The sequence below is a fragment of the Squalius cephalus genome, assembly GCF_949319135.1.
Source record: "Squalius cephalus genome assembly, chromosome: 3".
In the NCBI taxonomy this organism is placed as follows: Eukaryota; Metazoa; Chordata; class Actinopteri; order Cypriniformes; family Leuciscidae; genus Squalius; species Squalius cephalus.
Window position 1 is genome coordinate 58,090,053 of NC_137124.1, and position 13,874 is coordinate 58,103,926.

The 13,874-nt window shown below is 35.6% G+C and overlaps 3 protein-coding genes across 4 annotated transcripts; 2 read left to right on the forward strand and 1 right to left on the reverse strand.

Moving 5' to 3' along the window:
• Positions 1–57: 57 nt before the first annotated feature.
• LOC307156281 (uncharacterized protein) lies at positions 58–7,087 on the forward strand (the record flags this gene model as incomplete). Its single annotated transcript, XM_079867575.1, has 12 exons — positions 58–228; positions 4,092–4,211; positions 4,307–4,327; positions 4,493–4,554; positions 4,631–4,786; positions 4,895–4,972; positions 5,452–5,499; positions 5,592–5,717; positions 5,890–6,060; positions 6,255–6,547; positions 6,637–6,931; positions 7,064–7,087. Exons 1-12 carry the CDS (start codon positions 144–146, stop codon positions 7,085–7,087), a joined length of 1,479 nt encoding a protein of 492 aa, XP_079723701.1. The 5' UTR covers positions 58–143.
• A 52-nt stretch (positions 7,088–7,139) lies between these two features.
• Positions 7,140–8,397, forward strand: LOC307155508 (G2/M phase-specific E3 ubiquitin-protein ligase-like). Its single transcript, XM_079866195.1, has 4 exons — positions 7,140–7,242; positions 7,365–7,537; positions 7,661–7,875; positions 8,094–8,397. Exons 1-4 carry the CDS (start codon positions 7,162–7,164, stop codon positions 8,345–8,347), a joined length of 723 nt encoding a protein of 240 aa, XP_079722321.1. The 5' UTR covers positions 7,140–7,161; the 3' UTR covers positions 8,348–8,397.
• Positions 8,398–8,721: 324 nt separating this feature from the next.
• On the reverse strand, positions 8,722–13,465 carry LOC307155878 (uncharacterized protein). 2 transcript variants are annotated; one of them, XM_079866870.1, is made up of 4 exons: positions 13,175–13,465; positions 11,771–12,006; positions 11,506–11,690; positions 8,722–9,599 (listed from the first exon to the last, which is right to left on the reverse strand). In XM_079866870.1, the coding sequence occupies exons 1-4, from the start codon at positions 13,425–13,427 to the stop codon at positions 8,822–8,824; spliced, it is 1,452 nt and encodes a 483-aa protein (XP_079722996.1). In that variant the 5' UTR covers positions 13,428–13,465; the 3' UTR covers positions 8,722–8,821. The 2 variants fall into 2 exon arrangements, with proteins under 2 accessions (XP_079722996.1, XP_079722997.1); XM_079866871.1 differs by having other exon boundaries at positions 8,789–9,599; positions 11,593–11,690.
• Positions 13,466–13,874: the final 409 nt, after the last annotated feature.

Sequence of the window (13,874 nt, forward strand, 5' to 3'; positions counted from 1 at the left end):
GGTTTCCCCTTGCTCCCACGTTTTCACGCCTGCAAAGCAGTCATTGTAAGATGGAGGAAGAAGCTGCTTCATCGGAGCAGGTAACGCTAGATGCGGCAGTTTCTGCCTTTGATAGAATTTTTAATGTCGCAAATAGAGCAAGAATGGAACTTATGCAGAGTTCATCGAACGAGAATTTGCTTGCTGCTACAAGGAGGCTTTTTCGACGGTCTCGAAATCGACATTCAGGTAAGTCTAGGCCTACGTTATATCTTTTGCGAAACATATGTTTCTGAGTTTCGAAATGCTTTCTTTTTTCAGTTACTACCATCAGGGATGCAAACAGAAGTGAGGGACATAAGAGAAGTCTATTTACATCATTAAATTTAAGTTTATGGAAACTAGTTTTCCCTCCTCTGTGTCTGTCATTCTCCATTCAGTAACGTTATTCAGACAGCGCGCGCGCCTCGTCAGGTGTTACAGCAGCATACATGCACGGTAAAACTCTCTACAATATGATATATTCACATTATAATACTTGATCTGTAGATAAAAGACTGTGGATTTGCATAAAATGACTTTATTTTGTTGTAGTTTGTTGCTGTTTTTAAACGACTCGCTACCGTGTGCCTGTTAACGTTAGATCACACACATCACAAGGGCTATGAATCGGCATCAAACGCACAATAACTGGAATTTAAAACTGTGAAGAAACAAATTATCAATAAACTGTTGGACAGATATACTCTAGGATTTGTCATAGGGATTTGTGCGCTCGACATGTCTTCGCTTTGTGCCGTGAACTTTTAAATGCGCACTTGCAGCGCAGCGCTGCACACGTGACTCCATGTTGCTTTGAGCACATCATTCTGCACCCGCGATGCGCACGTGCATACGCGCTTTGTGCGCTCTGTTTTGAAGCGTTTCATATTATCATTGTTTTGCGCACTGAAAGATTATTTAAAGCCTATATTTTTTTATACCTTGCCAGCACAATACGTTTAAAATAAGCATAATTTAATTGTATATTATTTCTGTGTAGTGTAGTGTAGGCTATATTAATATATACACTTCTGAATTCTTAACATATAAATATAAAATTGTGAAATGTATGATTGCCTGATTGAATTTTATAAGAGTACTAATAGTAATTTGTTTTTATTAACATATTTATTTAGATTTTATAAAATTACTGTGCAGATTTTTTCAAGAATTACTTTTTGCTGCTGCATACACTCACTCATACGCACAAGTTTAATAAAAATACATAATACAATTATGTAATATTTAAAGGTGTTAACTGTAATCTTACACTGCAAAATGATAACTTACAAAGGATTAAATTCATCACAATTATGTAAGTATCTGGATATTTGCCGCGGGGCGAGGGCTTCGATAACCTCTCTTTTTTGACCATACATGTTTGCATCCCTTTACCATTCATACTCATTTTGATGCATAGCCTAGGGTTTTTTTCCTTTCAATCTCATTACAATTTGATGTTGTTGTTTTTTTGTTGTTGCTGGAGACACTTGAAATAGACCTAAATACTATAATATTAAATGTAGCCTATTATGTCAAGAATTTGGTAATTGATGTGCAAATAAAAAATAGTCCCACAATTGTTTGAAAATGATTTAAAAAAATCGGCAAGTTGTGAATTCCCAGTGATAGGCTTGACCAGGGGTGCGTTTCCAAAGCATTGCATCCGATGCAATTTGGTTTTAGGGCAAATCACTCAACAGAAACTGCAATATGTTACTTTACAGAAAAGGTAAAAGCATTAATGGATAAAGGTGGAGTGGTAGGGGCTGTATTTCTTGATTTACAGAAAGCATTTGATACTCTAAACCATAATAACCTTTTGCATAAACTGTATGATTTTAATTTTTCTATACATTTTGTAAATTTAATCAAATCTTACCTTTCTTCCCGTTCTCAATTAGTAAAAATTGATAATTTTAAATCGAATTTAATAGACCTATCAACTGGTGTTCCACAAGGGTCCATACTGGGCCCAATTCTTTTTAGCTTGTATATTAATGATTTACCTTAGGAGTGTGGACAATGTAATATTCTAATGTATGCTGACGATACAGTCATTTTTACACATGGTAAAAATGCAGAAGAGGTTGCAAAAAAGTTGACAGACGTTATGGTAAAAGTTACATCCTGGCTAAATCAGAGTTTTTTTAGGTTAAATGTGTCAAAAACAGTCTGTATGTTCTTTTCTAAAGGACATAGGCCTGATACAAAGCAGGGCATTTTTATTTCAGGAGAAAGATTACAGGTCGTTTCAGAATGTAAATATCTAGGGGTACATCTGGACTCCTGTCTTGGTTTTAAAACTCACATAAAAAAAGTTTGCAAAAAGATTAAATTTAACTTGGTTAACTTTAGGTTTATTAGAAATTGTTTATCAAATGAGGCAGCAAAGATATATTTCCACTCTATGATTCTTTCTCATGTCACATATTGTTTGACAAGTTGGTCAAATACACATTCTACAGTCCTAAAACCATTAGAATCAATATACAAACAAGCACTTAAAATTTTAGATAAAAAACAATTCAGCTTTCATCATTATCACATTTTAAATAAGTATAACTTGTTTAACTGGGAAATTCTAATCAACTTTAAAAATGTTTGTTTAGTTTATAAGATCATGCATGGTTTGGCTCCTCCTCCTTTGGCTGATTTTATTAAATTTAAATCTATTGAAAACAGAATTACAAGAGGAGCAATTAGAGCGGATTGTATAATTCCACGTAGGAAAACATCGTTTGGCCAAGCTGTTTTCTCATACAGAGCTTCACATCAGTGGAATACTGTACCTCACTCAATTAGAGAGTGCTCAACATTTAACTCTTTTAAGTTTAATCTTAAGAAATGGCTTCTTCATAACCAACAATGTGAACATTAATGCTGCTCTATTATTATTATTAAACTTATTATTAATTTTATTATAAACCTGATTAGTCATATTAACTCATAACTATTTTTTCTATTGTGTGTATATTGTCTTTTTGTATAATGTTCTTAATTGTATTTTATAGAGGTGTTTACAAGTTCTAGATTTATGATTGTTGTAGTGTATTGTTGTAATGTTTAACCTTTTTACTTTTTTCTTGTTTAGAGCCTAATAACATCTGGCAAAGGGACTACCAATGAAAACTAGCCTTCGGGCTAATTTGGGTACATTTACATTTATGAATGTTAATTAATGTACATTGTCCCTTTTCTAAATAAATAAATAAATAAAAAAATAAATAAAAATTGCAAAGTTGTACGGGAACACATGTCTCATTTCGAAAGCTGTTGCTACGTAGGACGCAGCCTCTACAGGCTACAGTAAAAGTACAAGTGCCCTGATGAGTCTTCATTGGAGATGATTAGGGCTTTCGAAGCTTCGAACACACTTCGTGAAGCTTTAATACCTTTATGAAGATTTTTTTTCGAACAAGTGATTCAGAGCCTGTATCAAACTACCAAAGTCACGTGATTTAAAGGTTGTATCAGTGATTTCAGGCCCAAACATAAATAGTGTTCCAACCAATCACCGACAGGGGGTGGGTGTTGTGAGGTTTTGTGCTCGTGCACACGAAAACCTCACAACACCCTCCCCCTGTCGGTGATTGGTTGGAACACTATTTATTTTGGTTTTGAGTGGTTGGTGAAACCAACTGTTTTTGTGTGCAGATCTCAGAGCCTAGGCTGCCTACAGAGACACGTTTTTTTGACGGCTTGCTTATGGGGCGGGCAGCTAGCGGATCGTTTGGAAAGATTAGATGAATGTGATCATTTATGTTTGGGCCTGAAATCGCTGATACAACCTTTAAGTATAAACGATCTCTGAAACCATGAGCCAGTGTCTATTCTATATGATTTTTTTTATACCTGATCTCGGATTATAAATGTGTAGACATTCGAAGTCAAGACGAAATCTCATTGACCAGTGTTAAACTAAAGAAATAATAATAATTAAAAAAATGAACTGTCTTTCAATTTCTCGTTATTCCTTTTCGAATAAGATATCAAACTGGTAAAATGTACACATTGATCAGAGGGTTCTCTTATTTAATTTATTCAGTCTTTAATGTTCTGTTTTAAAGGTACAGCCGGAAGACGAGAAAACCTTTGTTGGAATGTTTGCCTGTTTTTGCTTCCTGGCCCAACCTTTACAAAGCTACCTACAGTGACAGAACGAAGAAAAATTACACAAACTGGATTTGGTAATGGCACAGTGAATTATGAGATTTTTTTAATTATTATTATTATTTATAACAATTCAGTAATTTTATATCTTTTTCTTTCAAAACATCTTTAGGTAGCCCTGTGGATGACACAGGTAAAGAAAAAGTCTCCCAAATCCAAATGAATTGGAGTTTGGCAGATTTCAAACAATGTATCTGTCAAAGTTTCCCAGATGTCAGCCTGAATTTGATTGGATATGAATTAGCCAAGGCTGACAGAGGAAAGAAATTACAGAAGCTTCTGGTTACTTCTGTCAAAGAATTAAAGCAAGCTCTTGGCCGGAGTAGGCTGTACATTCTGCCATTAGCAGAATTATACCAGGTTTGTAATAATTTTCTTTGATAATGCTTTATGTAAAAGTGTGTTGTGGTGTAAATGACAACAGTTACCCACACAGGAATCACCACCTCCTTTGTGCCAGTCACAAAGTGCACCTGAAGCAGGAGCCAACTCTGAAAGTGTGGTGATTGACTCTGAGGAGCCAACTCCATCTGTGGTGATTGACCTTACTGACTTTAGTGGCAACACAGATGACACTGCAGACAGCACAGTGGTAACTAAGAATAGACCTATAACGTTTTAAACCAATATGTACCAGAGTCTGTGTTGATCATTTGTTTCTCATAATATTTAAGTCAGATATTTTTTGATGTGTTTATAGGTCTTGCAGCAGTGGCGATTTTTGCGGCAAGAACAAGACAAAGAATTTGAACAATCTTTAATGGCAGATAGAGAAAAAGTAAGTAACTGTATTATTTTTTTCACTGCAACCCAGCAACCACCTAACATTTTACCTTCTAAATTTGCAAGTTTACATAAAAAAAAACATGATAGTAGCATACTGTTAGTCTTGTAATACTTCAGCTAATATGAATAAATGTCTTTGATTAAGAACATTAATCAGCTATATATAAACTGCATTACCTGTATGTATATATATATATATATATATATATATATATATATATATAAACTTTTGAATGTTGAGGTCCTCTTTACTAATCTTGGGAAAATCGTGTTTTTGACCAGTTGAGTCCGGTTTGAAAGACATTTTTATTAAGGAAATTTTGATGTATTGTTACATGAACCCATTTAACCTTTAGTACATTTTCTGAATTGACATTAAGGTCTGGATGGTATAAGATGGTAATAGGTGTAATAGGTGTAATATACATTTCTATTTAAATAGAATCCACAAATTCTTTATATTATAAATAGGAAATGAGACGCCAATGTTTAGAGGCACAGGAGAAGAGTCGACTACAGGTAAATGTTATTTAAAAAAATATAACTCATGATTTGTTTGTTTGAAGTAAAAAAAAAAGTACTGCATTCATGTAACCTTGGTTGCATAATAGGCAATTGAAGACAGACGGAAGAGGATTGCGAATTACGAGGAACCCATTGATGCTGTGCCCATCAAATTCAAGTTTCCTAATGGAGTGGAAAAAATTCGAAAATTCATCTTGTCAGACACAATTCAAGTAAATGACTGCTGATTTTTAATAAAAGGATAAACAATAAGCATAGAAAACAGTCATGATTTAAAATGTGTTTGGGAAATAATATAGTAATTAGCCTTGATGAAGAAGGATAATTGTATAATAATGTAATCTAATAGTGTAATCTACCTATGTTTCATGTACTTCTTTTCAGATCTTATTTGACTTTGTTGGTCAGGATGACCTGTCCAGTGAAGTGTTCTATGTTCAAGATGCGATCTCATCTACACCTCTTGAAAATAACCTTTCAGGAACACTTAATGATTACAACATCCAGGGTCATTCAACTCTTTATGTTGTTTGGGGTTCACCAATGGATGCACACGTGAGTAACCCTTCTATTTATAGTCTCTAAAACTATTTTAGGTGTATATAGTTTTTTTTTCTTCTTTTTTTTTAAATATATTTTTTATTTAAAATATTGGTCTGTATGTACAGGAAAGTCAAGATAAACAGAACGAAGCAAGCATTCAAGTGAATTCTGGTGAAGTTCATTTTACCTCGTCCTTTTCCAACCAGTCGCTTGCATCATCATCACATGAACCAATTACTTCTTTGCCACTGAATGATTGTCATTCCCCAACACCCCCAAACTGGTCACCTGCTCCTTCACCTGCTCCTTCACCTGCACACTGGTCACCTGCTCCTTCACCTGCTCCTTCACCTGCACACTGGTCACCTGCTCCTTCACCTGCACACTGGTCATCTGCTCCTTCACCTTCACACACATATCATCAGTGGTCACCTGAACGCTCTCTTCCCACTCAACCATCCTCTGTAACAAATGACAACTGTGAAATTATTTCAGATCAGTATGTTATGTTATACTTTAAAGGAATTTAAAGAACTAAACTTTTTCAGACACATGAAAGCAAACTTATTTTACCCCTTTGTGTTTTAGAGTTGATCTACAGATAATTTTGAAGAAGCTTCATAGCAGAGTTGATCTCTCATGTTGTCCCACAAGCAATCAAATCAATGTAAGTCGAGACAACATATTACAAGGTAGCCTGCACGCTTTCAAACGAAGGCGCTTCAATCCAGAAGCAAGACTGGATGTGATTTTTGTGGACTCTGATGGGGTTGGAGAAGGAGCTATAGATGATGGTGGACCAACCAGGGAATACCTACGCTTGTTGATGAGGGAAATCCAGATATCAAAAATATTTGAAGGGCCGGAAGACAACAGACTACTGGCTCTTTATACCCATGGTGAGGATTATCTAATTTGCTTTTCTTTTTTTCATATGAAATTGAAATATATGTATATACTAAATATATCACTAAATATATGTATATATATATATATATATATATATGTTTTTCAGCACTTGAGAATGGCTTGTACATGACCATTGCAAAAATGATTGCTGTGTGCATAGTTCATGGTGGAGTGGGCCCTCGTTTTTTTTCTGATCGTCTCTTTATGCAACTCTGTGGTACATGTACACTTCCGGTCTCCCTTGAGGAAATAGCAGACAGCTGCTTCAGAGAAAAACTCACAAAGGTGATTATAAACTTTAGACTTGTACATTAAACAGTCTCATCTATGCAGGGGTTTTTTATTTTGTCATTTGCAATGGATGCTTTGTGATTTCATGGCATAACTTTCTAATGATTTACTTGCAGATTAAAGAAGCAGACTCTGTTCTAAAAGCAAATTCTGCTATATCAGATGCTGGGGACAGTCTGAACATGATGGGAGCACTTAGGTACATCTCATCACTTGAAGAGAGAGATTCCCTGATCCAATCTGCAGCAGAATACTTTGTGAATGGGCGGATAAATTTGGCTCTCAGACAGTAAGTATCCATCATGAGAACCATATAAATGCTGTACAAAGGAAAAATGTAGTAAATGGAAAGTTTGGTTGTGGCCAAAATCTCATTATGACTTGATTAAAATCTCTAAATGTCCTGTGACAGATTTGAAGAGGGTTTCAAAACTTTTGGTCTGATGGACGAGCTAAAAAATCATGCTGAAATCTTTGAGGACCTGTTTGTCAATGCGATCAGACCACTGGAGGCAAAAGATCTGGCAACTCTTTTCGAAGTGGACTTCTCACCCCTTGGCAGCAACAAAAGGCAACTGGAAAATAAGACCATCTGTTTCTGGAGAGACTGGTTAATAGATGTAGAAGGTAGGGGTTTTAGTGCTTTATCATTTAAACATTACAACCACTTTGTTGTAAAAAATGTATTTGCATTTAATGTGATTTTGAGTGACACATTTTTGTGAAGTTAAATTTCTTTCCAATAAAAAAAATTAGTTGGCTTGAGAAAGCCAACATACTGAATATGATATTCAATTTAAACCTTATTCTGCTTTGTGTGTCTGTCTGAATCTGTGTGGTTACAGAAGGTGACTGCAATCCGTTGACACTAGAAATGGTGCTGCAGTTTGCTTCTGGAGCCTCATCTGTGCCTCCTCTTGGATTCCCCCATCAGCCAAAAATTGAATTTTTACTTGCATTTGGTCAAAACACCAGAATATTTCCAGAGGCCAACACATGCCTTATTGTTCTCAGACTTCCAATTCACAGTACCTACGAATCTTTTAGAACCTACATGACCGAAGGTATTCTGCAGTCGCCAACCTTTGGCACCATGTAGTACCTTGTTCATGTAAGGGTGATAAAAAAAATACTTGAAATAATTCTCTTAACACTCAAACATGCATTTTACTGTTATTGCATTTACTGTTATTGTTGTACTGTTCTTACCTTTAATGTTTGATATATAATTAGCACAACTTGCTGATGTACAACTTGAAATGTACTTTTTCAATTCAGTGGAATTAAAACTGATGATGATAAATCGAGTAAATGAAGCAAAATGTGCTAATTCATGTTTCACTTTCGCATAAATGGAACAATAAAACCTGAATCAATTTTGATTGCATTTGTCTGAATCCTTTTTTCACATTGGAGTCTAGTAATCCTGCTAAAAACATTTTGTCAGAACATGAAACAGACAGTGTGGTATTTACCTGAAGGCATTTAATAGTTTTTTAATACATAAGAATACATAAACATTATCATTCTGATGGTGCGTTTCAAGAAAAAACAGAGTATCATAAATTGTATCTCAGCCATCTTGTAATGTGTTTGCAATTTCTCTGCAGCATGTCTGATACTTAGCAGTAGTATCTGAGATGGTCTCAATTGCCTGCATAATGTTTTGCTGCTGCTGATGGCTCAGATTGATTCTGGGTTGCTCCACAACTACAGCAGGAAAATGATCTTCGCCATCATCAGTCACAGGGAAGTTTTCTACGCCATGTTGCGCCAAAAGCTCTTGTAGAGTTTGTGTGCTGCAAGGATCTTCACCAAAAACATTGCTGATGGCTCTGCAGTTTGTCTCCATGTTGGCAAGCATTCCTGCAGTCCATATTTGGACAGGTGTTTTATTGTTCTCAGTTCTGATTTTGTGGTGATTCCATCCTTCCCTAAATAGACCCAGTCTCTTTTGTATCTCTGGCAGGAAGACAATTTGCAGGGACATCTTTTGGACATCATCATCTGGATCAAGGATCTCAGAATCCTCAAGAGTGTAGAACAAGTTGTAAAAGTACTGGAGCACATGCAGGAAAACATCTCTCCAAAGTCGCTCTATGCGTTGATTATGAACAGATTCTCCTGTTATGTGACTCCTCCGTTCCACCCCTTGAACAAGATTCATGAAGAGGGCGATTTGTGAATTTTCCCCTCCATGGTCAGATCGCACTCGCGAAGGAAGGCCATAAAGACATGTGGCCTTCACAAACTCGGTCAGCACAGTGGAGGCACGGTTATTTGTGTTGCAGCTCAGGTAGGTTATAAGGCGAGATTTCCCATCAATGGCTCCATGTACAACAAAACCCCACCTTTTATAAAAAAAAAAGGCATAGAAACAACACAAGGTTAATTAAGCAATAAAAAAATAAGTGCATTCATAGTATCTTAAATGTCACTAGTAGAGCTCCAAACCATAAAATAAGATGGGGCAGATCTGATCCTGGATCGTAGCAATAGATGATTAAGTGCTTGTGTTATAGATTAGCGGAGTGCGATATTGACAAATTATTTCTTGATATTTTTGTGGATTTTGTAAATAATGATAACACAATATTTGTAGTATATTTGTACTCTTATCATGAAAAATAACTTATAAAAACTGCATTATATTAATTTGTGTTGTTCATTTTAACCTTTAGTAATGATACCAGCTGATACAGCATTAGTTAAGAGATTTATTTTTCCTTGAGAAAAATTAGCATGTAGCTACTGTACCTGATATTTATCTAAATTAATCGATATTGAACAAAATTTCATGATTTTCATGATAAACTTGCAATTTGATTCCAATCTTTAAGGAATACTTCACTTTAAAATGAAAATTCTGTCATCATATACTCACCCTCAAGTTGTTTCAAACCTGTATGAATTTCTTTCTTCTGCTGAACAGAAAGGAAGATATTTTGAAGAATGTCAGTAACCAAACAGTTAACTGGAACCATTGACTTACATAGTATTTTTTTTCCTACTATGGAAGTCAATGGGACCAGTTGACTGTGTTACTGACATTCTTCAAAATATCTTCCTTTCTGTTCAGCAGAAGAAAGAAATTCATACAGGTTTGAAACAACTTGAGGGTGAGTATATGATGACAGAATTTTCATTTTAAAGTGAAGTATCCCTTTAAGATCGGAATCAAATCACAAGTTTATCATGAAAATCATGAAATTTGTGTCAAGCACTTAAAATAACAGTTGTCTATCCGTCATGTAAACATAACATGTTGTCACTAAACTTAATGAAGTTCTATTTAGTTACCAATTGTTTTGACAACCACAATATTGTGATGCAAGGTTTTTCCCTCAAAATGAATTTGTAAAAAAAAAAAATTAATTACAAGTGATTTTTTTTCCTGCTGTTCACACTTGCTAAATATGATTCCAATTAGATATGCACAAAAATTGGGTTTGGCCTGACAGTCTGAATAAGGCTTTTTCGACACAGGATTTATGCCCAGAAGCCCTTCCTGATGTAACCCAACACTGGAAGTGCACTAACTTGTGCAACCCCAGTACTACTAGGGCCCTGTTTACACCTGGTATTAGGATGTGTTTTGGTCGATCGGATCACAAGTGGATTAGGGAGACAAATTCCCATTTACACCTGGTGTTTAAATCCGTCTCTTTTGTCCTGATTTCTTTGAGAGGAGGGTCGGATAAATGTATGGGCTTTTTCAGATCTTTCAGTCTAATGGACGAAATAAGCTCATGCAATGTACATATGAATGACAAGACCAGCCGAACACAGGGAGTGTGTATTAGAAATCAGGAATGGTGAGAGAACATTGTATTTGCTATGTTTTTCGTCTTCAAAACCAAACTTGGGTCTTCAGCCGACAAAGTTTAAATCCCATCTGGCTAGAGCTCTTCTCATTAAGGTTACGCATTAGGTCAGTAAGAGGAGAGTAGACAATGATTTGTGGTTGTTCGAACACATTCTACCACATTTTTTGCGTTTACACTATGAAAGCATCTGGTCAAATGCTTTTTCAACTACCTCTGGAAGTTTTCAAAAGCTCAGAAAGTTTTAGACCATGTTTAAGCCTGTATTTAGCATCGTCCACTTGTGATCCGATCGACGAAAACACATCTTAATACCAGGTGTAAACAGGGCCAAGGACACTCTCACATGCACTCACTCCTATTGGCAATTTAGTGTTTCCAGTCCACTGAACTCGTGTCTTTGTATTGTGGGGAGGGATGAATAGTGTATTACCTAATCAACCGCATATTTCCATCTATGTGCCATAAGCTGTTTGGATGAGGAACATGGTAGACTCTTCTGGCAATGGCATTACTCCACCTGCGTGCAGTCGCGGTGGGATCGATTAGGGTAAGGGCTTCTCGGACCCTGCACCGCTGGACAAACAGCCCTTCTCCACGTAGCAGCCCCCTCATGATCTAAGAAGTAATAATAAAAGCACATTTATTTAATTTGACAGTATGGATGCAGAATAATGAATTTGACTTTCCTAACACACCTCACTTCCTGTGTTGGGATAGAGACTGTGAAGTCTTCTGACATGCTGAATGAGCTCTTCCTCAGTCACTTGTCTTTGCAGTTTTCGTATAGGAATTCCGAGCTGTTTAGTTTTCCTATAAAGAAATGAAGATGAGCAGCCCAGAATATTGGCCATCTGCTTAATGGTGTGTCCCTGTTTCATTAGAAACTCAATTTGCTGCTTTGAAACATTAATGGAAGGTCTTCCACGTACACCTAAGACAAAAAGAAACAAAGAACAATTGAACAATTGAACAACAATTAACAGACACTGCTGAGGACACACAAGCATTCTTAACAGTGTCTCTCCACTGGTTGCTCTGCTCCGCACCGTTATGAATGCCCGTGCGGCCGTGTGCATTTTAATTAATCTAGTAGGTTTTCAATCTATTAAGTAGTCTTATCTATCTAAGTGTAATCTATTAAATGTAAAAAGCACAATTTTAACTATTAAATACAATTAAATATGAAGTGTCTGTGTTCCTTTAATAATTTGTTTGCAAAATTCTAGGAATTTTCAAAGTTGGGCATGGGAATCAATTAACGCATTAATTTACAAAATTGCATGTAAGCCTTACAGGGAATGCAGTTGAAAATGATCTTGTTTAAAACAACCAGATTTAATGCCAATTCAGCAAAAATTTTACCCTGCACATTCCTCACTCACTTCAGGGCTATTTCTGTTTCATTTTACATTTTAAATGGGACTCTTTTTTTTTTTTCATTCATGCTTTTCTGTTGTTTTATTTCTGTAAGAAATAAATCAAAGTTCTACTCACAAATAAATCAGTCAAAAATGTCTTATTTATTTTATTTTTTTAATTGTAAACTGTTACTTTGCATGCATGTCTGCTTATGACCAAACAAAATGTTTATATAAATGTTTGAGTATGATACCATTTGTATAAATTACCCCAAATTTCCAATTGATTCCCATTTAGTTTCTAACAAGGAATATTTCCCAGAACTCCACAGTCCATGAAAAGTTTCTAGAAATGTTCTGCCCTTTTACAACCCTAGTAAAAAAAAAAAAACCTGTCTACTATGTGAAATTGCTCTGAGGTCAGGTTAAAAAAATAAATAAAAAAAACTGAAAAACACATTAATGAGTTAACAAAGGTCGCCCAAGCCGACGAACCATTGAAATTCCCCAAAGTTATGACATAGTTAAAATCAATTTGAAAATTTGCGATTGTTGCCGGTGGGTTTAATTGCATCAAAGAGGCCAGTCGGGGGTATTTTTGCAGTAAATAGCTAATTCAGAACCAGAGACGGAGAGTTGCCACGTGTTCAAGAAAGACGCCGTAGCGACCCAAATATAGCCTAGTTTAAATTAACAGGTCTAACATTTTAATAACTTAGAGAGAACAACAATTTTACTCACCTAAATGTACACGTCCGGCAGAGTAGGACCGGTCTTGCTCTACATTTTGCACCAGCAAAATCCTTCTTAAGTCGATGAGCGAGTCTTTAAGTTCGTCCGCTGTCTCTGTTCTTAACAGACCGGCAACTCTTGATAAATTTCTGAGACATGCCTCTATGGCACGTAGATGTCGTTGACCACAAAAGCCATAGTGGTACGTCCTTTCAATGGCATAACATTGCCTTCCAATTTGCCTCAAAACCTCCTCTGCCATTGCCAGGTTGTTCACAGTTCATCGCAGTTCTTGAGCACGTAAAACATCACGCAAAAACGTCACGCTCTTTGAATATTTATAAGCAGTCGTCATTACTATGCACATATCCAAAAAGGAATTCATTACTATGCACATATCCAAAAACGAATTCTTGATATCTGCAATAACAATTTTTACTAGTGAAATTTTAATTTTAACATGTAACAATTAAATTACAGATATCAATAATTAAATTTCACATATCAAGAAGTATGTTTCTTACTAGTTGTAATTTAATTTGTGATATAAAAAATGTATTTCTGCGAGTGATGACGTCATTTTTGATATCAACAATTGAATTCTTGATATCAACAATCAGAATTTCTGATATCAAGAATTCAATTGTTGATATCAAGAATTCAATTGTTGATATCAACAATTCATATCCTACATGTGTTTTAAATGTTA

Bases quoted from the DNA above. Each gene is read 5' to 3' on its own strand.
- LOC307155878 (XM_079866870.1), bottom strand. From the start codon at position 13,427: ATGGCAGAGGAGGTTTTGAGGCAAATTGGAAGGCAATGTTATGCCATT. The intron at 12,007-13,174 runs GTGAGTAAAATT...TTTTTGTCTTAG, and splicing joins TGCCGGACGTGTACATTTAG to GTGTACGTGGAAGACCTTCC. The intron at 11,691-11,770 runs GTGTGTTAGGAA...ATTACTTCTTAG, and splicing joins ATCCCAACACAGGAAGTGAG to ATCATGAGGGGGCTGCTACG.
- LOC307155508 (XM_079866195.1), top strand. From the start codon at position 7,162: ATGCAACTCTGTGGTACATGTACACTTCCGGTCTCCCTTGAGGAAATA. The intron at 7,243-7,364 runs GTGATTATAAAC...ATTTACTTGCAG, and splicing joins TCAGAGAAAAACTCACAAAG to ATTAAAGAAGCAGACTCTGT. The intron at 7,876-8,093 runs GTAGGGGTTTTA...GTGTGGTTACAG, and splicing joins CTGGTTAATAGATGTAGAAG to AAGGTGACTGCAATCCGTTG.